General features: G+C 35.8%; 3 protein-coding genes across 8 annotated transcripts; 2 read left to right on the forward strand and 1 right to left on the reverse strand.

The window, feature by feature from the left end:
• Positions 1–502: 502 nt before the first annotated feature.
• rgs9b (regulator of G protein signaling 9b) lies at positions 503–13,077 on the reverse strand. 2 transcript variants are annotated; one of them, XM_055175249.2, is made up of 19 exons: positions 12,716–13,077; positions 11,502–11,598; positions 10,340–10,390; positions 9,136–9,242; positions 8,955–9,006; positions 8,691–8,749; positions 8,469–8,545; positions 8,278–8,359; positions 7,465–7,527; positions 7,023–7,052; positions 6,866–6,927; positions 6,454–6,567; positions 5,290–5,405; positions 5,087–5,174; positions 4,871–5,009; positions 4,686–4,768; positions 4,444–4,567; positions 1,454–1,872; positions 503–1,233 (listed from the first exon to the last, which is right to left on the reverse strand). In XM_055175249.2, the coding sequence occupies exons 1-19, from the start codon at positions 12,779–12,781 to the stop codon at positions 1,080–1,082; spliced, it is 1,983 nt and encodes a 660-aa protein (XP_055031224.2). In that variant the 5' UTR covers positions 12,782–13,077; the 3' UTR covers positions 503–1,079. The 2 variants fall into 2 exon arrangements, with proteins under 2 accessions (XP_055031224.2, XP_055031225.1); XM_055175250.2 differs by lacking the exons at positions 503–1,233; positions 1,454–1,872 and having other exon boundaries at positions 2,900–4,567; positions 12,716–13,075.
• Positions 13,078–13,629: 552 nt separating this feature from the next.
• On the forward strand, positions 13,630–19,473 carry LOC129420380 (guanine nucleotide-binding protein subunit alpha-13). The gene is made up of 4 exons (XM_055175269.2): positions 13,630–14,000; positions 14,534–14,760; positions 15,864–15,914; positions 17,612–19,473. Exons 1-4 carry the CDS (start codon positions 13,721–13,723, stop codon positions 18,182–18,184), a joined length of 1,131 nt encoding a protein of 376 aa, XP_055031244.1. The 5' UTR covers positions 13,630–13,720; the 3' UTR covers positions 18,185–19,473.
• A 780-nt stretch (positions 19,474–20,253) lies between these two features.
• LOC129420379 (archaemetzincin-2) lies at positions 20,254–24,471 on the forward strand. Of its 5 annotated transcripts, none has more exons than XM_055175266.2 (8): positions 20,258–20,288; positions 20,440–20,560; positions 21,183–21,465; positions 21,645–21,818; positions 21,919–22,047; positions 22,179–22,342; positions 23,402–23,578; positions 23,820–24,471. In XM_055175266.2, exons 3-8 carry the CDS (start codon positions 21,183–21,185, stop codon positions 23,949–23,951), a joined length of 1,059 nt encoding a protein of 352 aa, XP_055031241.2. In that variant the 5' UTR covers positions 20,258–20,288; positions 20,440–20,560; the 3' UTR covers positions 23,952–24,471. The 5 variants fall into 5 exon arrangements, with proteins under 5 accessions (XP_055031243.2, XP_055031241.2, XP_073722984.1 ...); XM_073866883.1 differs by lacking the exon at positions 20,258–20,288 and adding an exon at positions 20,320–20,338; XM_055175268.2 differs by lacking the exon at positions 20,440–20,560 and having other exon boundaries at positions 20,254–20,288.
• Positions 24,472–24,530: the final 59 nt, after the last annotated feature.

Consider the following 24,530-nt stretch of genomic DNA (forward strand, 5'->3'; position numbering starts at 1 on the left):
TAAAATTACGTTAGTTGTAATAAAAATAATAATTTATTAGATTTTTATCTAAGTCATTCATTGATTAAGTAGAGCAATAACGTGCTTTTCATTTAATAATGGTCATTAAAAAGAATATCTAGAATTAGATTTGTTTGTTATAAAATAAAAGTCCCACGTAACCCTGGCTGTTAAAACCCACTGCTAAGAATTTTTTGTGATTTATAGTTTTCTACATCAAATCATCCTACATTAAAAAAGTATAACATTGATATCTGTAATATAGACTGATATAGGCCTTTATAAGATCGAAATCATAATAAAAATAAATTGTTAAAATCAAACTTAAAAATGGCTCCTAATCCATAGTTAGTTTCAGACACAGTTTTTTAAAAAAGGTTTTAAAGACAGGTTTTCTCACAGTCTTGTAGTAGATTAAATAAAAAAATATTAACTTCATTCCATTAAACTGAATGATGTAACCATGTATAATATATGGTATCAACAAGACATTCAAATAACCAACTTTTAAATGATTTATTGAGGCACTTACACAAGTTAAATATGAGTAATGAACATATTCACATTCTGAAGTGAGCTGTAAACATTTTAAAGTTAATACATTCAGACAGCAAATGTGTATTCACATTCAGTTTTACTGCCTTACTAGATATACTTCCTAAGAAAATAACATTTCTCAAAGCGGTTCACATTTACATATATTTTGTAGCTATATAAAACAGTGAACAAAAGCCAAGTACAAAATATTGGTTTGCACCACTAAACAAACAGATGACAGGTTAAAAAAATCTTCAAATAAGGCCCCTTAGTCATAAAAGATCAATGACAGTACAACTGACATCAGAAAACAAATTTACGTATATAAAACCAACACTGAAACATGTTATAACCAAGTCATTCAATTGGCTACATAGGCACTACCTAAAAGCTATTAGAAATAACAGACAAGTCAAATAGTGGTGATGTTGCTTCATACATTACTAACCACAGCCTTCTCATGGTTGTAAGACGAAATATTTATGACACAAGTGTTGGTTCATTGTATTTCCTTCCTTTCCAATGAATGTATTATGATTTTTCTACCCTGCTCCATCTTGTTTGGAGATTGTTTCCCATGGGCAGATGATTTCTTTCACGCCTCGTGCCGTATCTGGGCCATCGTCCTCCTCATCTTCTGAATCAATGGGGTAGATACGGCATTCGGGTGGGATGTCAACTTTGATTTGAAAAAAGCTGTACAAAAAATTACAGTTTGCTTACTATATTTTTACATTTTTAAAAAGCAATTCCCAATTCCAGACATTAAGTAGCCTACATTGTTGCAATGCCAACCCAGTTGTATCATTACATCTCAGTGTTCTCACAAAATGACAACACAAGATATTGTCACAGAAAAAAAGATTACATTCATTCATTTATGACAATGTAGTAAATGTAATGGATATTCACTCACTTTGCGATTCTTCTGGGCTGCGGCTGTACAACTGGCTCCACTCCGAGCGGCTGCACTTTACCACCACCTGAAGTTACACCACATTTTGGGGATAAGCTGGCAAACACAGACGGGGCATTGCATCCTCTGCGGAGGAGCTTGCTAAGGGACAGAGCCATTCGAGACTTGGGGGTAGGAGTCTGGTTATCCTCCTCTGATACTGAGGCTTCTGCAATAGAAGGGAAATGGGAAGAGGAAGGCCCTCCATTGCCATCAAACCTTCTCTCTGAGGCTGGAGTGCTGTCGATGGCAACGCTGATGGGTGAGGGACAAGCAGCGCTGTTGGGCAGTGTCATGAGCCCAGGGGAGGCAGTGGACTGGGCTTCACAAATGCCAGTATACACCGCCAGGTGAGGCACAGGTGCTGTAAACCGGCACAGCTGTAGGGCACAGTATGCAAAGTATATGTTAACATTGGATTCTTCTTTGTGTTGGCTATATGTGAAAGCATTAAAACTTACATGAGATATGTTTAGAAAAATTTTAATACATTCAAGTTCTCCTATCAAATCTATTAAAAAAAGTTTTGGAAATTGCATTAATATGAGCTACACAAGCAGGACATCTAGTGGTTACAACAAACATACATTGTTAACAGTAAAAAATGACAAATATGAACAAATTATGTTAATATTAACATATGATAACATGTTAATGTTAGGACAACCTACATTAGACAAATACATGTTTTGTTTTATTTTTTTAATAAATCAATTCATTTTAACTTTTAGGGGTGGTTTCCAGGACAGGGTTTATCCTAATCCCAGACTAAAATGCATGTTTGAGATGCCTTAATTTAAAAACACTTTGCACTGACATATCATAACATATTTCAAGGCTGTTGTTTTGTCTCAAGATGCACGCCAGTATTGTTTTTTGTAAGTTGTGTTTGTAAAAACTACTTAAATGTCCTAATTTAACTAAGGCCTAGTCCTGGAATAATCTAAACATTGTCCGGGAAACAGCCTCTTTGTGAATTTAACATTTCCTTATTGCAAATCTCAATAATTACAATAAATTACAAAACTACAAAATTGTCAGTTTACCACTTTAATTTGAATGAATCATCTGAAATGAGTTTGTTCTCATTTCTGTTTAGTTTTTTTACCCCAAAATGTTATAATTTTATTATAACATTTATTATAACAATATTATTATAATTTATAGTTATAATATTTATTATAAACATTTTTGTATACTTGATCCACTGTTTATAAACCATCAGAAACAAACAGCATGTTCATATGTTAAATACTGACAGAAGTTAAAATGTTTTTGAGATATGGAAAGTGGCAACTGATGCACATAATTCGATGAGTTACATGATGAGATACCAATAAACTGAACATTTCACTAAACATTTCACTCAAAGACACACAAATGACAAAGACACAAAAACACATGATGTGACCACAGATGGCAGAAATGATTTTATTGTCTGTTTTAATAAATAATTTACAAGGAAACAGCAACTTAAATGGAACAGACATGAGACACAACTAAATAAACTATAATGTACAGGACGATACAGTATGTTATGTATCTGGCAACGTTTAGCTTTCAATAATGGAAAAATGGATATTACATTTGACAAAACAAATGTGACATGAATGTTGGAAGTTATTGGGCATGAGCTAAAAAGGTACACTGTAAAAAATAGTTCGTTCAACTTTTAATTAATTCGTTCAAAAATTAAGTTACCTGGTTGCCTTAAAATTTTGAGTTAATTCAACGTAAAAAATTATATGGGCGGTTTCCCGTACAGGGTTTAGATAAATCCAGGACCAGTGTTGGGGAAATTACTTTTAAAAGTAATGCATTACAATATTAAGTTACTTCCAAAAAAGTAACTAATTGCTTTTCATGGAAAGTAATGCTTACGTTACTTTTTAGTTACTTTTGCATTACTTTTTCTTGGCTGAGGCTTGATCTCTTTCAGGCCTTGCAGGTGTTTTTTATGACTGAAATGTTCTGCATTCAGAAATTGCAGATTTCATCACAAAAGTGTCGAGCTCTGGCCTGCCATCTCAGTTTCTGACTCAAACTGTTCCCACACAGGCGTGTATGCATAATGTTACTACATTTAGTTTAATTCAGTACATAATTTTTTTATTCTAATTAATTAAACTAAAAAAGTAACTCAAATATTAATGTGTACATTTAAAAAGTAATGCGTTACTTTACTCATTACTTCAGAAAAGTAATATTATTACGTAATGTACGTTACTTGTAATGCAACACTTGCCAGGACTAGGCCTTAGTTATTTTAGGAAATTTAAGTAGTTTTTACAAACAAACCTTACAAAAAACTATACTTGTGTTCATCTTGAGAAAAAACAATGGCACTGATGAATGTTAAAATATGTCAGTGCAAGGTGTTTTGAAATTAAAGCAGCTCAAACATGCATTTTAGTCTGGGAGTAGGATAAGCCCTGTCTGGAAAACCGCCCCATTGTTTACACAACATTTTTACACTGAATTACACAAAATTTTTAACTTTCCTGTTTAAGTTAAACCAACAAATACATTTTTACAGTGTAAAAGCAACATATGTTTAAAGGCATGAAGCAAAAGATTACTGAAGCAGTATATATACAGTATATCGAGCAAACCTTTAAAATAACCTATTTGTTCACATTGTAAATGTATGTTTTTGTGTAGTTAAAAAAAGTGCAATACAGAATTGAAATTAACTAGTTGTTTTTAATTCTATAAAAAATTATTATCTAATATGACTAAATCAATCAGAATTTGTTTATGTCTGCTTACCCCAATGAAAGTAGTAAAAGTAAGTTCAAGTATGTACTATTTTACAATGTAACATTGCAGACAGAATTTGCAATGCATATTAAAATAAATAGCAATTGAATCTCTGTGCATAAATATATTGAATTGCAAAATTCTTTGATCTCCTTTCATTTTCTCTGTTTCTTTTCCAGTTTGCTCATGACCTGTGTGATGTCGACTGGGCCACTGGCTGCCAGTTTAGCCTTCTGCTCCTCCTCCTGCTGTCTCAGAATGATTGGACTCAGACTGGGCCGCCTCCTCTTAGCATTCTGCTCCAACTGGGAATCACTATGGAACATACAGTAAGAAAGCGTTTTTCAAAAACAAGTTTAGTTCCTGATATTTTCCATAAATCTATTCTTTCCATGCAAGTCTTTTATTGTAGTGTAACTTATATATATCTGACCTAAATCTGTGTGCTTCAGGAGCAATGGCCCTTCTCTGGGTTTCCTTGAACACTGGGGACTTTAGATATCGCCCATATGAGTCCTGTATAAAAAAAAATCATACAGTAAATACTATCAATTTCATGCTGCTACAGGTGAAAAATATTTGACTTTGTTTTATGGATCTGTTCTACATATCAGAGACCTTTTTCATGAGCATGTAAATGTGAGTCTGGGCAGCATCCAGTACATATCGATGAGGGTGGGCCAAACCCTTGACTGTTATGTCCATGGTTTTCCCATCAATGTTGATCCAACGAGGAGCTCCACGAGCCAAAAACGTCCTAATTCAATAAGTGTTTTAAAATATGTTTATTTTTTTAAGATTATAAATGTATAGGCAATGTACAGATATGCTCACTTATAGATTTGCTGAGCTTTTTCTTTCATTGTCTCTGCCGCACCCCATTTTAAATCCTCACATGCCTCCCAGAAGGCAAGATTTTCACCTGTTCACCAATCACAGTATAGGCACAATACATTTTTAGCTAATAATTGATTTTTTTCCCCCTTTTTTAACAAGAACATCAACTGTGAGTGGTGTGAGGTCTGTATGATACATACCACTGAACTCCTTCTTAAGAAAGAGACGAAAATCAGCCCTTCCACGAGGGTCAGAAAGCAGTTCTCCAAAACTGAATGTCCAGCGCTCAACCCTCATTTTAGTAGGAATTTCGACACTGTTTAAACCAAACAACAACGTACACTTTAATATTACATAAAGGAGTATACTTACTATTAAAGCGCACATATTATGCACATTAATTTTTATAAGATGTAATATAAGTCTCAGGTGTGCCCAGAATGTGTATATAATATAATATATATATAATTTGTTATAGCATGTTAAAAATGCCCTTATTTGGGGGGGGTAGCAAAAAGTGTTGTTTCTATGTGTGTACCATTAAATGTAAATGAGCTACTGCCTCCACTCACTTACCAACAGACAGGGAGCGCTTTTGGTTAAAAATAGATCAAATTCCTGTGAATACAGTCTGAGACAATATTATCTTTAGCTTTGTCAATGCTAAAATGTGCTAACAAACCCATTTAAAAAAAGCTTTTGGGTAAAATGAACTAGTCAGTTAGTGGCCATGGGCGATGCTTTATCAGTGTGATGTCACATTAACAAGAGAATCAAAACAGCATGAGAATGCTTTGGTTTAATGGAGATTAGAAAAGAAGGATGGATTTTTTGGTTATGTTCACACACTGCCAACGCATTTTTGTGTCCAAACACCTTGTAAAAGTGGATAGGATTTTGCATAATAGATGCCTTTTAAAGGTGCTCTAAGCGAATTCACGCGTTTTAGACCATAAAACATTTTTTGTTACATACAGCAAACATCTCCTCACTATCTGCTTGCTACCTGACGGTTGATCAAACTGTAAAAAAAGCGATCTCTGTAGACAGCCCAGGCTCCACAAACGGCAATAACAACACAGTGGCCAAACCTAGCACCACGAAACATAACAAAGTGTTCCAGCCAATAAACGACAAGAAGGATTTGGGTGTGGGAGTTGGGTGCGCTCATGAAAGCACGGAAGGGAGGGGGAGGAGTTAGCTACGCTCCGTTTGTTTGAAAACATTCAAACATCAACAAAAATTGACGTTGCACAGATTCGCTTAGAGCGCCTTTAAGACTAAATAGTGCTTTTATTTCAAAATAAAAGTCATGTGTCTGTCATCGAAATAAAATTCTAAAGCAATTAAAAGTTGAGGCTCACTTTGGCATGTTGAGGGTCCAATACGTAACATCATCTGTTATCCAAGGGTTGCTTGGCAGGGAGGAGTGGAGGAAGGGGTCGTGTTCTTTATATGTAGTTGTGTATTTAACAAGTCTACAAAAATTACAAAGAAAAGTATTATACAGTCTCTTCACACATGAATGACTGGCGAGTGGTATTTTTAATACAGAAAACTGCTTTTTGTATCTCTAGTTTTATTTTTAATGAATGTTTTTTGTTTTGTCTGGTATTTATATATTTGTATTGGTTTTACATTGTGTTTTTTTATCCCTTGTAAAGCACTTTGGTCAACTTCGGTTGTGTCTTAAATGTGCTCTATAAATAAATGATTGATTGATTGATTGAGAAAACTTTCCATGTATATTGCAAATAATAACAGATAATAACATACGCTCCAATTGACACCGATGACTTCACCCTGGGCCTCATAATACATTGCTGAGTGAACATAATCTACAAAAGTAGTAAAAAAAAACGTTGATTTTACATGTGATCATAGTCTCTTACAGGAAACGTGTGTGTTATTCATTTGATCTTTTGATACTTACGATTCTTCTGTAGTAGTCTGATGTATTTTGCTGGAGAAAAAGAAACAGTGTAGGTGAAAAGAAAGGAAACTGTGACTCATGCTGAAATACTGTGTCTGAAGTAAAAGATGATGTGAAGTGCATTGTAAGGATTTAACACACTCCTTCATGTTATGAGTCATGGTGAAAAGTGAGTGAACATTATTGTGGTGGTCTTGTGTGTGCTTTCATTTCAAAGGTGTCTGTTTTTGGTAGAATCTTCCTTGTTTAGAATAAAATCTGCACACATAAAGAAAGAGAGAAAAAAGTGTTAGGAATTGTAAGACCAGCTTCTTGTAATGATTTGTGTAACAGTAAAATAGCTATACATTTCTAAACAAGATTGCAGACATAAACAAAAATAAAAAAATGTCTCATTTAGTTATTTGTAAGTTTGAATTTCAGTTGTAACACCTACCTTTACCTCATCCACATTAGGGTCGACCATCCTGTCATGTCCATAATCCATGGCACTAACTGTTCCTGGCTGTTAAGTGAAAGTGACACAATTTCATCTAACTATAATGTTACATTTTTAAAGGCGATATGTGTCCCTGGACCACAAACCTGTCATAAGAAGCACCGGTATATTTGTACCAATAACACATTGTGTATGGGTTAAATTATAGATTTTTTTAAATGCCAAAATTAATTTAGGATATTAAGTAAAGATATTTTGTAAATTGCCTACTGTAAATATATCACAACTTTAATTATGACTAGTATTAGTATCATTAGTGATGCTATAAGGACTTTATTTGGACAACTTTAAATGGATTTTCTCAATATTTAGATTTGTTGCATCCTCAGATTCCAGATTTTCAAATAGTTGTATCTCTGCCAAATATTGTCCTATTCTAACAAATCCTTACTTTCCATACATCAATAGAAAGCTTAAAGGCAGGGTCCATGATCTCTGAAAGCCAATGTTGATATTTAAAATCACCTAAACAAACACGCCCCACCCCAATAGAATCTGGACCTTCTTTTGATAGACCCGCCCCACACATACACAACTCAGGCAACGATGTCGTTTAGTAGACATGCCCCTTACTGCTGATTGGCTACAAGTGTGTTTTGGTGCTCAGCCCGAATCCCTTTTCCAAATATTTTTTTCAGAAATCGTGCCTTTAATTGTTCAACTGTGTTTAAATTCTCATGTTCAATCCAATTACTGGTTTGGTACTGAGGTCCAGACCACAAAACCAGTGGTCATCTAAAAATGTTCCTTACTGACCGGTGGCCGATGCACAATCCAGTAAGCTCGTTCCTGACAATCAAAAACCACCCGATCTGGCTTTTTTCTCTCCTTTCCTGCCCTACACAAATAAGCACATTGTCAGGCACCAATAACAACTAGTAAATATCTATATGAATCCAAATGTATTGCATATTTTTAATATTGTAAATAGACCGCCAGTGACCCACCTATACTGCTCTTTGGCCTGCATTACAATAAAGTCCCACTTGTGGTTCATCCATTTATAAAGGTTGTTGTACTGTTCCTGGGTAAAAAAACGCACAGTTATTATATCCTTATCAAAATACATAGTAATTATACATAGTAATTCGTCATGCAATAATATAAGCATAACATAAGCCCATATTGAAGTATATATTACTACTATTTAAAAAAATGTGTCCAAATACCTGTTCATACAACTCCAACAACCCTTTCTTGCGTATATTTCTCTTTGCCAAATATATTGCTAGAAATACAAATACAAAAATCTGACCTTGCATCTAAAGTGCCAAATAGGAGTTCTGATATAACATGATAAGACAATCATTTCATAATATTTATCGCTGGCATCCTATTCAAAGCTTAAGCTATGAATAAACTACAAATGTCACCCTGAAATATTGCTATGACAACCAATCAGCATGTGTGGAAATTGAAAGATAATAACACACCATAGTCTGTGTCCTCAACCGGCCATTGCTGTGCAGGCCAAAAATATGGTGTCTGGAATAGATGTGAAACACAAGCATATGTAACAGAAGTTAAAATTGTTTTACACATCTTCTCTGCCAAGCACCAAAAAACGAGAAACATAAAGTTATGAATTATTGAATTATTGCTTATGAATATTACCTGAAAGCGATACAGAGATGCATCTGGTTTAAGGATAAGTCTTTTGTGATCCTGTAGTGGATAAATGTACCCAAAAGCCACCATCATGGTACCCATAGCTAGGGCCTCTAGCAGTCAGAAAGTTTTACATTTAAAAATTCAGATAATCAGTATGGTGCAACTTCTACACCATAGACCTAATTTCTTAAAGGGACACTCCACTTTTTTTGAAAATATGCTCATTTTCCAGCTCCCCTACACTCTAAAAAACAAACGGTGCTATATAGCACCAAAACAGCCGCCCCGGATCGCAACGACAGAAGAACCACCTCTAGTGCCACACAGCACCGGTGAAGCACCAGCGAAGCACCAGCGAAGCACCCGTGCAGAACCATATAGTGCTATGTAGAACCATATGTGGTGCTATATGGCCCCTATATGGTTCTACACAGGTGCTTCACTGGTGCTTCACTGGTGCTTCACTGGTTCTTCACCGGTGCTATATGGCACTAAAATGGTTCTTCTATCGTTACGATCCAAAGCAATTGTTTTGGTGCTATATAGCACCGTTTGTTTTTTTAGAGTGTAGAGTTAAACATTTGATTCTTATCATTTTGGAATCCATTCAGCCGATCTCCGAGTCTGGCGCTAGCACTTTTAGCATAGCTTAGCATAATCCATTAAATCTGATTAGACCATTAGCATCGCGCTAAAAAATAACCAAAGAGTTTCAATATTTTTCCTATTTAAAACTGTATAACTGTACATTGTGTACTAAGTCTGACAGAAAATTAAAAGCTGCGATTTTCTAGGCGGATATGGCTAGGAACTATACTCTCAAATTGGCGTGATAATCAGTGACTTTGCTGATGTAACATGGCTGCGGCAGGCGTAGTGATATTGCGCACTGCCTGAAAATAGTCCCCTTGGTTACTTTCAATGGCAGGGGACTATTTTCGGGCAAAATATTGAAACTCGTTGGTTGTTTTTTGGCCCGATGCTAATGGTCTAATCAGATTGAATGGATTGTGCTAAGCTATGCTAAAAGTGCTAACACCAGATCCGGACATCAGCTGAATGGATTCCAAAACGGTAAGAATCAAATGTTTAACTCTAGGGGAGTTAGAAAATGAGCATATTTTCAAAAAAAGTGGAATGTCCCTTTATAGCCACTCTTGAATTAGATGTTTACATTTTAGATTATGTTTCAAAATGATGTACTTACCCAGAGCGTCTATTCTAAATCGATTAGCAAGCCAAGCAACAATGTCTTCTCCTGAAGGATCAAGATATACAATAAACATTTTAGTGACAGTACATGCATAACATTTAAGCGCAATAAAAACAGTGGGTGCAGGCTAGCCTTTATATTGAATGTGCCCACCTACAGACACCACATAGAAAAATATGGGATGAGAAGTCATCTGACTGGCGATCTACTATCATACTAATATTAGGAAATATAAAACATAATAAGAAACTATTTTAAAAACAGAGGATTAAAAAAATAAATGAAAAAACACTGGATTAAAAGGGATAACGGAGGCAAATATTAAACATATTTGTTTAATAGACACTATTTTTTTTTCTTCTTCTTGATATTTTCTTAAATTTCTGAGTGCTACTTTTAATCATTTTATTAATTTGTTGCACTATGTACAGCACTTTGGTCAGCGCAAGCTGTGTTTTAAATGTGCTATATAAATACATTTTACTTACTTACTATCTGTCTGTCTATCTATCTATTAGTTATAAGATAGAATCATAAGCGCAATGTCAAAATAGGTTTCACACAATTCCTTGGTACACCACTGTGGGTCCTGCTGAGGTTCTCTTAGGAGACTAATGAGAAGAGCACAGCAGGGATGAATGTGGGGGGCTTCATTAGTGAGAATGGTCGGCGGGCCAGCTATCCTGAGGGGCATACCATATATACATTCAATGAATTTTTTAATAAATATTTTCATTATATAAATGATAAGGCTTTACACCAATTAAGTTTAAGCGCTGTATTTAATTCATTACATGACTATTAACCTATACAGATGCTTTACACGGCATCATAAGAAAAACAATGGTCTCAAGATGACAAAGACTAGAAACCGAGATTACAAGAGCTCTCTGAGACCATGCTGCTTTAGAGGAGAGAGTCATTGCAGCTGCTCAGGGGTTGTCATGGCAATAGATTCTTCAGTTTCAGACTCTAAATGCATGGACCACTGATGATAACTAGCACTCGCAAGGAGTAATCCAAGTGCAAAAATCAATAAAAATCAAGTGAGTCAGACCACTATTTTTAGTTATTAGTATTTAACCTTATAAAGATTCCTACTTGAATGATAGCATCACAGTGATGTAAAGCAGATGGTTATTTCTGATGTTCTCACCTGTTATGGCATGTGGGATGGTGGTGATAACAAGCCTCTGGGTTTGAGATTTCACTCCAGTCTTAGGGTCCTGCATCTCCAACACCACAGCCTCCACCTACCGAACATAAGATCACGACAACATGCTATGAATACAAATGCATCATGTTATGCATTGACTAGAGGGGTCAACAAGATCCATTTACACTGTTTTAGTTCATATGCTATCTATCAGATACAAATGTGTGCTCTGCTGTGTGTACATCATGCTAAAATATTCCACCGTGAAGACATTCCTGCTGGTTTATGGTCTGACGGGCTGAGATTGACCTCTTTGAAATATACTGAGTAATTGATTTATGATGCTGTTTGAAGTTTTTGATGCTTTGTCAGGGTCTCTGGCTTTTGATGCATGTTTGTGAACTCATGCTGCACCCTGGTCTGGATCACAGAAAGCACTTGGTCAAGTGATTGGGTCATTACTATCCCTGTGAAATGACAGCTATAACAAGGAATACACGATGTAGTGGGTCACACTGTGAAAAAACACTTTGGGTATTTGCAGTATCATATTGATACATGAAAGGGCTGTATTATACCAGAGGATCATGACAAAGCTAGACTAATACTATTAGCACAAAGTGACCTTACCTGAGAATAAGCTCCTCTTATACAATTACCAACATTACATTAAATTACATTCACTCATTTAGCACACACTTTTATCCAAAGCGACTTACAAGGCATTTAACATTTTCTCAAAGCAGCCAAAATAATTAAAAAGAAAATAAATGTACACAACCTTGATAAATGCACTTGAGAAATTACTGTCATCACTGTGATTTAATTTTATTAATAATATATAATTAATAATAACAATAATCTTATTCATTCATAATACTACTCTGAACCAAAACAAATATAATACACTCTTAAATGCATAATATCTGACACAAGGTAACAAAATTACAATAACAAAACCTCACCTGGTTACTTTTTGGGGCTGCATATAATTTGTTTGTAATATATATTTTAAATTGATTAAAGTGCACTTCAAAATTATAACTGGAGAATTAAAAATAATCATATTGATGTGCTCAATGAGAGCAAGAATACATTTTTACATGGATCTAAAGGTTTGAATAATTACATTTACAGTTATCAAATGCAACATTATCTTATCCCAGCTGAATATATTGCCAATTAATAACATGCAATGGATGATCTTAACCAACCTTCTTCAGGCATGCCATACGCGGTTTATAACGCTGTCCGTGGTCCCGTACATTTCTTATGGTCATATTTGCTTCTCACAGCGTCGACGGTCTTGGTAAGGGAAACGATCTTTATGTGATCGTGTTATGGTTCTAAATGTTGTTAATCTATAATCATCAGTGATGCACACAAAGACGATAGCCGCGTGCGCCAATCAGGTAACCGCTCTGCTTATGTAGGTAAACCAGTTGTGCAGAAGATTAATAGAGAGCATTGATGACACTTACAAGTTATGTACAGTAGATGGCGACAGTCACTCAGATAGCATATTTTACTGTAAGTGTTTAATATTTGTACACATGTAACCTACAGACTGTAAACTACATTAGTTTCTGAAAAACAACAGAACACATTTTAATGGTTTTTATTACTAACAACATACAATTACCATTATAACCAATAAATCCATTTGCATTGCTGGTGGTTTTTATTTTTTATTTTTATTTAGCAGAGTTGCTGTAGTGCACAGGCGGAACATGCCGGAAGTTATAGAAAAAACTTAAAATTGTTTAAAATGATCTCCTGTCATATCGTACATCCGCAACAGGTTTGCTAGTGCTTACGTCATTAAAAAGTTTGTCGTAGAGGAAATACTGGAGCTTACGACTGATAAAGCACCATTTGCAAAAATTTTTTTGCTGTTCAATCACTGTTTACCAATAAATACAAAGGCGGGCATAGGTATAGCTGCTTCGTTTGAATTTTGAGAAATAATGTTAAGTTTGAATTGGGAGAAATTATATGCAAAAATAATGTACAGGTTCTCGGTTCGATTCCAAGTAAACACACACGCTGACGAATATGTATTGTTGCTTTGAATAAAAGCGTCCGCCAATGGATTAGCTTAGCTAAGATAGACAAACATCAAACCACACCCCGTTGCATCCGCCCGTTAGTGAAAGAACGCGTGAACGCGCCGCGCGCTCAAGCACGAGTGATGTATCCATGAAGTCGATACTACAAAGATGGCGGATTTCCTGCCCTCCCGGACTGCAATAGTTTGTATTCCCAATTGTCTCCTCTCGCACAGCGAAGTCGATCAAATCAGAAAGTCTAAGGAGATCGATAAAAGCATTTCTCGCGAGAAGACCTATGTGAAGAAACTGGTGAAGATATTGTTGTTAGGAGCTGGCGAAAGTGGCAAGTCAACTTTCCTCAAACAAATGCGCATAATTCATGGGCAGGACTTCGATCAGCGGGCCAAAGAAGAGTTCCGGGCTACGATCTACAGCAATGTTATCAAAGGTACCTCACCAAAAGCTTAAAATCGATACGGACGGGTTTATTAAACATTATTAAAAGTGGCCGACTTCATCGTGTTGTAACTGTAACGGCAGGTGGAAGTGTTCGAAAACTTTCGGTTGTTCAGTCAGCGCACAGACGACGTGAAAGGCCGAAGGTTTTTAGGCGTGGGTTTGTCGAGCAGTAGCTATGTATGTTTCTGTAATATATTGGAACTGAAAGGAACAAAACTCTACCCGAAACACTTGTATTTGTAACATATATGCAAGCCCTTCAACATAACCTTTCATTAATACATCTGGTGTCATCGGTAAATCGAGTACCTACCTGGTCTGGTTCACCTGGCAGATCAGTTTTTTATTATTTAGTGATATGTGCATCTTTTCAAAATTTTATTTAATTTTTGTTAATGCAATTTCTTTCAACATGGCATGTTAGTAGCATAACAATAACCAGATCTCACCTTTATAATTGTCTGTTCATAGTGAAACATGGGTTCCCCCCACTGAGAATGAATTATCTTATGGTCTCTTTAGGTATCAGGGTACTGGTGGATGCCCGTGAGAAACTTCATATTCCTTGGGGAGATCCCGATAACCAGGTCCATGGGGAGACGGTTATGGCTTTTGACACCCGCTCATCCATGATGGCCAAAGGGATGGTGGAGACCAAAGTCTTTATGAACTACTTGCCCTCCATCCGTGCCCTGTGGCAAGACAGCGGTATTCAGAATGCTTATGACAGACGGCGAGAGTTTCAGCTGGTAAATGTCAAATGGTCTTTCTCTCAGTTGTGTTGACATAATTGAATGATCAAACTTTCAATTACAAATAATACAGAGTTGTGTCTGTATTTCATTCGCCTGAAAGTTTCATTTGTTGATCCTCAAGCAGTGTTGGGTGATGGGGTCTCTTAAGTCATTTTCATAGGATTTATGTGAGTGTTGGGTCATGTTCTTTTAGGGATCTGTTGTGAAACAGCTTTGTATTGGAAAGTACTGCAGATAAACAAATTGTTTTCTATGACATTGCCGTAAAATCAGCCCAGCAGATACTGTATTCCATGTTTCTCACCTTTTAATCCATGCACAATGCAATATTCATAGTATAATTCCTACCGGTCATGCATTCGGAATGTAATTAGGGATCATTTTTAATTTTATTGAAATGTATATTTATTTACATTTAGCAGACTTTTTTTTATCCAAAGCAGCTTTCATAAGAGAACATTTTGTCTATGTTTAAAAGTTGGAATAGAGTTTAGAGATAGATAAGACAGACAAATAATTACAACAAGTCTCCAATGAATGAAACATTTAAGAGATTGTGTCTCTGTGTGTGTCGACATAGTTTGACTGATTTGGGGACAGTTGACGTGACATGAGTGCACATGAGCTTAGTTTGCATTTCAGTTATGAAAATAAAATCAATCATGTCAGGATGTAGACTAAACATAACTGAGATTTAGTTCAAGTTTGATTTAGCTCAGTTTTTTTTAGTTTTAATGTATAAACATTCATGTTCAGTGCATCTAAGCCAGGACATTTTCTGCAAGTTGCATTCTCCTCTTAAGTCTAATTTGCATGCCCCACCAACAAGCCAATGGAGGCCGAGCTATGGAGTCTCATTTTCCTGATTTTGAGTTAGGCAAAGTAGCAGTGTAGTGTATCACAATAGTGTCTGTCTTGGTAGGACAAGCATACAGTATTTTTTGTAATCTTGCTTCAAATTGACAGGTAAGTGTAGGACAACAGGAAAGTAGGGCTAGAAATTCAAACCTGCGTTTTTGGGAACAATGTTTCATGACACTGACAGTCATATTAGTTCACACACTGGATATCTAATTTTGTTTATCTTTTCTCTTTAGGGTGAATCTGTGAAATACTTTCTGGACAATGTGGATAAACTTGGAGAACAGGTAAACACTTATGTTTTGTGTCCTTTCATTGTAACCGCAATATTTAGTGAATTGAACTGTGTCCATATGGGTTTTATATGACCATTGCTACACTGTAAAAATACTTTGCTGCCTTAAAATATTTTGTTAAATCAACTCAAAAGTCATGTCAACAGTTGTCACAACTTATAAAATATAGTTGAAAAGTCAACCTAATTTTATATGTTTAAACAACTCACATGTAGTTATAACAACTCGTTCTCTAGTCAAGATAAATAATAGTACGTTGAAATGACTTGTAAATCTAAGTTGATTCAACAAAATTTTTTAAGGCAACAAAGTATTTTTTACAGTGTAATAAGAAACTTTGGATAAAATAATTTAACGACAGCAACATATATGAACACAAAATAGTTTAACATAATTTACTTAAGTCTCTGAAATGGAATTTAAAACACTAAACACATGATCAGATCCTGCAACCTTTGGATCAAATATATGCTCCTTATCTCCATGCACCATGTAAAGGGCATAGATATGACTATTTGCTGAGGACACCTTACAAGCAGAGAATAAATGTAAAAAAATACATACTTTGGATAGAGAAAGATGCTCTATGATCTAGAGTTGGTCTAAATTTGGACATTGACACCTAAGAATCGAAACTGATCTGTAAAAGTTTTAGCGCAAAGTAGAAGCCTTAAAGTGTGATATGAAATTTGATCTTGTTTATAGGACAAAGAAGAATAATAGCTGTAGTGATAAAAATAACTACAAATACTATATGGGCTATGTGCCTATGGAAATTGCTCATTCTTTAGCCCTATTCGAACTGGATTAGTTTCCTAAACAATGTTTTAGTTACAATTGTTATCACCCGAAGTCTGTGATTTGTATTCCCATGTAAACTACAGAAGTGGAGTGTGTTTTTCATATATCTAGGGCCTTTAAGAAGATCACGTATACTGAATGTGTGCATCACATATGATAAAAACAATAACTTGTAATCATCAAACTTAAAACAACAACTATTATTGAAAATACATTTACATGAACGTTAATTTTATTATTATTATTATGAAAATCTTATTAAAAGACACAGAACTGGCTACTTAAAACAAACCTACTGAAATAAAGCCTGCATAATTGAGTTGACAAATTAAAGTGAGTATCGATAACCGGCCATTACATTGGCAGTTTACATGTTGACTTTATTATTGTATTCTTTATTTCTTTGCTGGATGGTAAAAACATAAATATTCACAGTGAATGGTGCACAGCAAGAAAAAAATGCATGGGGTAGTAAGATCTACTGTAAAACTCATAAGGCGATTATATTGGCAATCACAGACATTCGCATTCAAATAGGATTAGATTTTTGAGAAGACCACAAAGTTTGCCAAAAAACAGTAAGTACATTTCTCAGGAATTTTTTTTTGCAGAGATCATAAGAGGAAAAGTAGACTTGGCACATTCGGACGGGATTAATATCACAAACTGTGTCTATAAAATTCAGTTTCTCAAACTTCCTACGGAAAAACTAGTACCGTCGGAATAGGACTTTTGACAAAACTGTTAGTAATATTTGGAACTGACGCCCTTCTGTGAATTTGCAGAATGGACACAATATAATATTTCTGTCTTTTACTGATTTGTGGTGCACAGTTTATAACTTTATCAGGTTTCTTATCCAATTTTTATTTCCATTAAATGTACAGGACTACTTGCCCACCCAAAAAGATATACTTCTGGCACGGAAGCCCACCAAGGGTATCTATGAGTATGACTTTGAGATCAAGAATGTTCCTTTCAAGATGGTAGATGTGGGAGGGCAGCGGTCAGAGCGTAAGCGATGGTTCGAGTGCTTTGACTGCGTAACCTCCATCCTCTTCCTAGTCTCATCCAGCGAGTACGATCAGGTGCTTATGGAAGATCGGCAGACCAACAGGCTATCTGAGTCACTCAACATCTTCGAGACGATCGTCAACAATTGTGTCTTCGCCAACGTCTCCATCATCCTTTTTCTCAATAAGACAGACTTGCTGGAAGAGAAAGTTGAGAAAGTGAACATCAAGGACTATTTCCCAGATTTCACCGGGGATCCCCACAAACTCCTGGATGTGCAGACATTCCTGGTGGAGTGCTTCCGTAACAAGCGTCGGGAGCAACAGCAGAAACCTCTTTACCATCACTTCACCACTGCCATTAACACGGAGAACATTCGCCTCGTCTTCCGTGATGTCAAAGACACCATCTTACATGACAATCTTAAACAGCTTATGTTACAGTAAATGGCACAAGAAAGCCTTAAGAACATTCCATTTTAATTAGGTTTTTAGTTTATTTAATACAAACAACAAGTGGTTCTATACATATTGTGGTTAAAAACGGATTGGATGATAATTTTGCATACTTTAAGGTTATTGCATGACATTACTGTCATATAAGTGACAGGAATTTGATATAAGCCACGAAGCAAACCTTTCGAAGCTTGTTGTAGCTATATCAGATATGCTAAGGAATGATCCTCAGTTATTCACCAAAATGCTGTAATTATAATGGTTTACTGTATGTTTATAAATGTGTATGTAATAATAACACTCCAGTAACTCAAAGGTATAACACCCAGTTTTGGTAAAGCTTTTTAAAAAGTGAAAGCTCAGGGCTATAAATCTTTCTTTCAAACAGCTCTTCTGCACAAGTGATGCAGAAGATTGATGTGGTTGATTCGGATCAGTTTGTTATAGGAGAGCATATCTTTGTTGTCAATTTTTGTTGACAATAAAGTAGTACAATTAAGGTACTTTTGTACTTACATTTGTCATGTATAAGAAAAGGGAAAGTATCTTTAGACAGCCACTATTAAAGCTTGTACAGAATGTTTTTCTGTAAAATTTGTAATATTTTTTAAATCCTACTCTGACATTTTTTTTACCCAGTGGTTTTATCTCTATCTAATCTTTACGTTTACCACTAAAGGCTGTTCCAATTTGTCATTTACTGGCTATTGACCAGTAAAGATGCAGAATTTCTTACAAGCCCTTATACCCACATTGAGTGGTTGAAATTTGTATATTTTATCGTTTTTGTAATGAATTTACTTTAAAATAAAAAGCTTCTGTGTAGGTTGAGGTGGATAGCTTTAGCTCAGGGTTTTGTAAAATGGCTCTTGACACAGTCCGTGTGTATTCTGGTTTAATGGTTAGTACAGCTTTTGGAGTGTATTCTTACATGCCAAAGAATTCACCTTTGTTTGCCTTAAATATATCTATACAAGACTGTTTCATTTAAGATAGCAACAGAAGCTGCTTTGATTTAAGACGAATAAATATGTGTTGATCAATAGACCAAGGCTTAATGAAAGCACTGTAATGTGACTGTTAGAGGTAAATGGGTTTAGTGGATTGCCTACATTAAAGTCTGTATGTATAAACTCTGTGTTCTCGTACAATGCGGTTGTATGTTTGTCATGGCAATAATCACATGCTTTTTGTATAGTGTGTTTTTGTTTGCTTTTTGTTGATGGCTTGTGTATTTGTTCATTAAATCTAACATTACCAGAATGAAAGTGGTTTTCTAATAGTTGTAATTTCTGTGAAAATGTTGAGTGTTTTGACCCTGTGTTACAATGTTTTAACTCGCCAAAATGTGCATGAACTTTTTACACTACTCCTAAAATCTAATTTTTCCCATGTGAACTGGAGCATGTTCAAAGCCTCTGAAGAATTAATATAATTGCAGAACTAAACTAAAAAAGTTAAAAATAGCTAAATGAGGTTTCAAACACATTCTCATATGTTGAGGACATCTTATTTTTAATGCATCTTCCCAGACAGGGCTTAACCCCTTCAGACCTTGCGTCTACTGGAATGGATGTCACATGTTTTGTTGATCAAACCAATAAAAATACTGATTAACCAATTAAAATAAGGCACACTGATTAAACACTGAAAATTTCAGGTTTGAAGGGGTTAAGTCTAGTCCTAAGCTAAAATGCATGTTTGAGCTGTATTAACTAAAAACAGCTTGACATATCTTAAAATATTTCAGTGCCATTGTTTTATCTCAATATGCACACCAGTTATGTTTTTGTAAGGCATGTTTGTACAAATAACCTAAATTTCCTAATTTAACTAAAGCCTATTCTGCCTGGGAAACAGCCCTAAAGTCAGAGCAGATTGATCAACCCTTAATAATTATCATAGTAAAATGTCACAAGAACAAGTGGTATTACAAAGGCTTTTAGTGTTATTATACCATAAATAAATGTACATCATTTCAACACTTTTGGTTTTTAGCTTGTTTAGATAAACCCTGACGTCACAAGAAGCGTTTACATCATTTCCAAAATGGCGACGACCGACTTTTGAGTGAAAGAACTGACGTTTCACCGGAGTACGTAAACATGCGATATCACGACATTTTGATTGTGCATTAGTAAATGCGTACGTTTCTCCAGATTTGGTGGTTAACGAGACCCACAGACTTATTATATGCTGCCAGGTTTATATTTTACTAATTCAAAACGGACTTTTAATGCTTTCAGGTCGGAAGTGGGGATTTCCACCTGCGACTTTGTAACGCAGAAGTAGTCCACATTTCTATGGAAATATTCATTCGATTTTTATTTGTGGGAGTCGACCAATAACTTAAGCCACATTTTTAAGGTAGTGTGTATTTGGCTATTATGATTATGTGTTAACTTGTGCTTACCTAGCTATGCTTTTGGGAGCGATATGAAGTCCACCTATTGTCACAATGCGCACAGTACCTGTGATGGGACCATGCTGTACATGCCACTAACTTTAACAGTAGCCTACAAAGTGCCTGCGTCTAAAATAGACTACTTTGGTAGTATATGAAAGTTAATTGCATGTACGCAACTGTAGTATGCAGTATGTAAGAAACTTTAGTATTCAGTATGCAAGAAATTAAATATTAAATTAATAAAGTATCTGTCTGTCTGTCTGTCTGTCTGTCTGTCTATCAATATATCTATCGCAGATGGTCTTCTGCGTCCTTTGAGACACCATTGTTCCCCATAAGGCCACAAGAGCAGAAAAGACACCAAATTCATAAAGTCAATTAATTAGAAAGATCGTAAATCTGTGCGCTGTGCCCAGTATTTCCATTTTTTACAGGATGTTTCTCTTTATTCTCTTTGAGATTGTGTGTAAACATAGATGATTATGGGACAGCAAGTCAGTACAGTCTTTAAACATTTCGGACAGGCCTTGGTTCTTAAACATTATATGTCCATGTGTGTTTATGTATATTGTGTATGCACAGATGCAGGTTATAAAACATCCTGTTGAGAGACTTCACACTGCTCTCCTGTCCACACATAAAGATCTCATAGCCTCATTCCAGCAGTTCAGCAGAGCAGAGAAGACACTTTTAGAGGAAGGACTCAAACCTGGCAATTCACTTTTCAGACCCATCACCATTCACTCAGACTCTGACTGGATTCCCGCACATCCAGAAGATCCTCAAGACTTTCAGAGTTTTTACAGCCAGCCATACCGCAGGTCTCCAAACAGTGGACATAGGACCATCTACATTCAAACTATTGGTTAGTATGCACGGTAGATAGAACAACATGAATGTGTTATTCTTCCTATAGCTTAATTAGTGGATCATTGCATTAGTAGCAAAAAAGTAATGTCTTAAGGTCCCAGGAAACACACATGCAGATTAAAATTTTGCATAAATGTGCTATGAAGAAATGCGTCTCTTTTCGTAAATGCTCAGGCTCTTTTGGGGAAGGAGGTGTCTTGGCAGAACAGTTTGTTGAATGGCTGAAGGATTACTGCCAGGCGTTTTATTACGGACTTGAGGTGAAACTTTTACCACCCGTAACAGTTGCTTCAACAGCTTGTACGTTTCGCATCAACAGTAACACACACAACCTTCAGCTTCATGCTGGTAAGTACTGCTGCAACCAGAACCATTGTCATTGCCACCCTTTTAGGAACATTTTTAGGTAAAAAATTGAAGCTTTCTTTGTATGTATGTATGTTTACAGGAGATCTCTTGAACTTCTTAAAAAAGAGGAAACCTAAAGATGCATTTTGCATTGTGGGGATCACCATGATTGATTTGTACCCAAAAGAGTCATGGAATTTTGTTTTTGGACAAGCTTCCCTTACTGAAGGTGATATACAGTTTTTGTGTTGATCTGATTGTCCAGTCACACTGCCAGTTATATTTGATCTCTTTAGTTTCTTTTCAAAAAGAAAAGTTGTAGTATTAGTAAGATCATAACTCAATTCTTTGTTGATTTAGGAATGGGGGTGTTCAGTTTTGCCCGATACGATGATCACTTTTACAAAAAAAACTATGCAGGGCGCTTAAATAAGACAACAAAGCCTAAGCAAGGAGATTACTCTGTGTTCCAGAATTACTACACTCCTCCGATCACAAGCACACTCCTCCTGCGTTCTTGCAAGGTCAGGATGCAAATTTTCTAATTTTGAAATCTTTAGGTTTTTGACTTCCGAACTCATTACTGGAAGATCAGTGAAACAATTTACACATCAAACAATGCAGTTTCAATGTTCATAAACACAATATGCAGGGACGCAGCAGCAATAAGGTAAGGGGTAAAAAGAAGATAAATGACATTAAAGGGATGCAACCAAAATACTGTACTTCCATAACCTTTTGAGGGGAACCTGGGGTAATAAAATACATGGTTCCCACGGGTCCTTGAAATCCTTGAAAGTTTTTGAATCTGGGAGAAAAAATTCAAGGCCCTGGGAAGTTTTTGAAAATCTACATACATAGATACAGGTCATTGAAAGTGCTTAAATCTATTTTATGCAGGAAGTTTTCTGGAAAAAATATCCATATTATTCCCTGTGTAGTGTAGGATAATATCATAAAAATTCTAGACTTTTTAAGCACACGTGCTAAACTGTTTGCTTTAAATGCTTATATCTTCTGTATGCGAATGTTGATTCATACCAAAATGCTTTTTTGCATAGTTGTGTTTGACACATGAAAACGTCTCAGGTTACGTATGTAACTGTTCTTTCCTGAGAAGGTAACGAGACACTGTGTCTCCCTTGCCATACTTCCTGCATCCCTGTTACGCCGTTTTTGGCAATATTTCAGATAGCGATATACTTCCCGCACCCGGTTTTTGTTGTTAAGCCTCACCGTTAAATTTGATATACAAATTCAGATGCACTTACCACTGGAGGCGTCCCCAAAGTGTCACCGCAGTGACGCAATGTAAGTTCCCTCAAAAGGGAACTGTAACAATCTATCTTAAAAGGTAACAGATGTAGCCTTGCTCTCACTTGAAATGTGTCCCCACATTTAGTTCTTGAATTTGACGGTATTGGACCTGGAAAATCATTGAAAGGTCCTTGAATTTGAAAGTTCACTAAGGTGTGGGAACCTTAAAAATAATAAATAAAACATTTATGAGATGACTAAAAAGTCAAAAATGCCCTACTATTTTGCATAGAGCTCTTACAGACAGCTATCATCTGTGTATCTAGACCGTGACTCATGAGATTGGACATATATTTGGTATGAAGCACTGCCAGTGGCTGCAATGTGTCATGCAGGGCTCCAATCACTTAGAAGAGTCTGACCGTAGACCACTTGATCTCTGCCCCATATGTTTGAGAAAACTGCAGTCTTCTATTGGATTCAAAATAGCTGATAGATACAAGGTAAGGAAAAACCTCAAGTCAAACTACTTGAAGAGCCACCTTTAATATCAGTCAGCTGTAAACCTGCAATATTTTACCATCATATGTTAAGCATTTATAAGATTTAATGTCTAAATAAAAAGCATGTTTTTGTATGCTGATATATACTGTAATTATACATTTAAATATCACTGAATTGATAATCTGTTAGTAGAGGCATGACATTTTGTTGACAGATTTCTAATCAAAATTTGCTTCGTAGGCTTTATTGCACTGGATTGAAGATGGAAATGACGGCACTGGACAACACTCATCCAAACCCACACAAGCCTTCCAGGAGAGTAGACACTGGATTTATGAGTGCTTGAAAATATTGGAAAGTGAAACATTGTGAGGCCATCAACCGCAATGATATATGCTATGTGCACTTTCTTGTACAGTAAGTAGCTTTGGTCAGGGTTATCGCTAAATTTATTGGGCCCAGGAAAACATTGGGTAAGTCCTTTCTTGTCTGGGTTAAATGAGAAGTTGGGCCATCCCTCATCAGGGGCTCAGGACAATGGTTTTGGAAGCAACTTTTTCTGTTCCGAAATAACTGTACCCCAGTGTTCAAGTCATTGAGGGGTTTGGGTGGAGAGTGTTTGGCTCAAGCCTGCAAGTCATACCAAGTTGTTTAGTTATGTGTAGGTCTGGGCTTACATTGTGCATATACTGTAAAGCGGCATTGTCATGTTGGAACAAAAAAGAGCTTTGCCCAAACTGTTGCTCTAAATTTAAAAGCACACAATTTCTTTAGAAAATAATTATATGCTGTATTAAGATTTATGCTCATAGAAATTACTAAAGTAGTCAAACCTGTTTATTACAAAACTTTTGTCTATATCTGAAGCAAATTTATCAAAGCTGTATCTGTCTTTTTGCTGTCCTACTTTCAAGATATCTGTTATGTCAGAAAACAATTGTCAAACAATAA

Source organism: Misgurnus anguillicaudatus, chromosome 4, assembly GCF_027580225.2.
Source record: "Misgurnus anguillicaudatus chromosome 4, ASM2758022v2, whole genome shotgun sequence".
NCBI lineage: Eukaryota > Metazoa > Chordata > Actinopteri > Cypriniformes > Cobitidae > Misgurnus > Misgurnus anguillicaudatus.

Bases quoted from the DNA above. Each gene is read 5' to 3' on its own strand.
- rgs9b (XM_055175249.2), bottom strand. From the start codon at position 12,781: ATGACCATAAGAAATGTACGGGACCACGGACAGCGTTATAAACCGCGT. The intron at 6,568-6,865 runs GTATGTTATTAT...TAATTTTTGTAG, and splicing joins TCATCGGTGTCAATTGGAGC to ACTTGTTAAATACACAACTA. The intron at 4,769-4,870 runs GTCTCTGATATG...TTTTTTATACAG, and splicing joins TTTACATGCTCATGAAAAAG to GACTCATATGGGCGATATCT.
- LOC129420380 (XM_055175269.2), top strand. From the start codon at position 13,721: ATGGCGGATTTCCTGCCCTCCCGGACTGCAATAGTTTGTATTCCCAAT. The intron at 14,001-14,533 runs GTACCTCACCAA...TGGTCTCTTTAG, and splicing joins CTACAGCAATGTTATCAAAG to GTATCAGGGTACTGGTGGAT. The intron at 14,761-15,863 runs GTAAATGTCAAA...TTTTCTCTTTAG, and splicing joins GACGGCGAGAGTTTCAGCTG to GGTGAATCTGTGAAATACTT.
- LOC129420379 (XM_055175268.2), top strand. From the start codon at position 21,183: ATGCAGGTTATAAAACATCCTGTTGAGAGACTTCACACTGCTCTCCTG. The intron at 21,466-21,644 runs GTTAGTATGCAC...GTAAATGCTCAG, and splicing joins CATCTACATTCAAACTATTG to GCTCTTTTGGGGAAGGAGGT. The intron at 22,343-23,401 runs GTCAGGATGCAA...CTGTGTATCTAG, and splicing joins TCCTCCTGCGTTCTTGCAAG to ACCGTGACTCATGAGATTGG.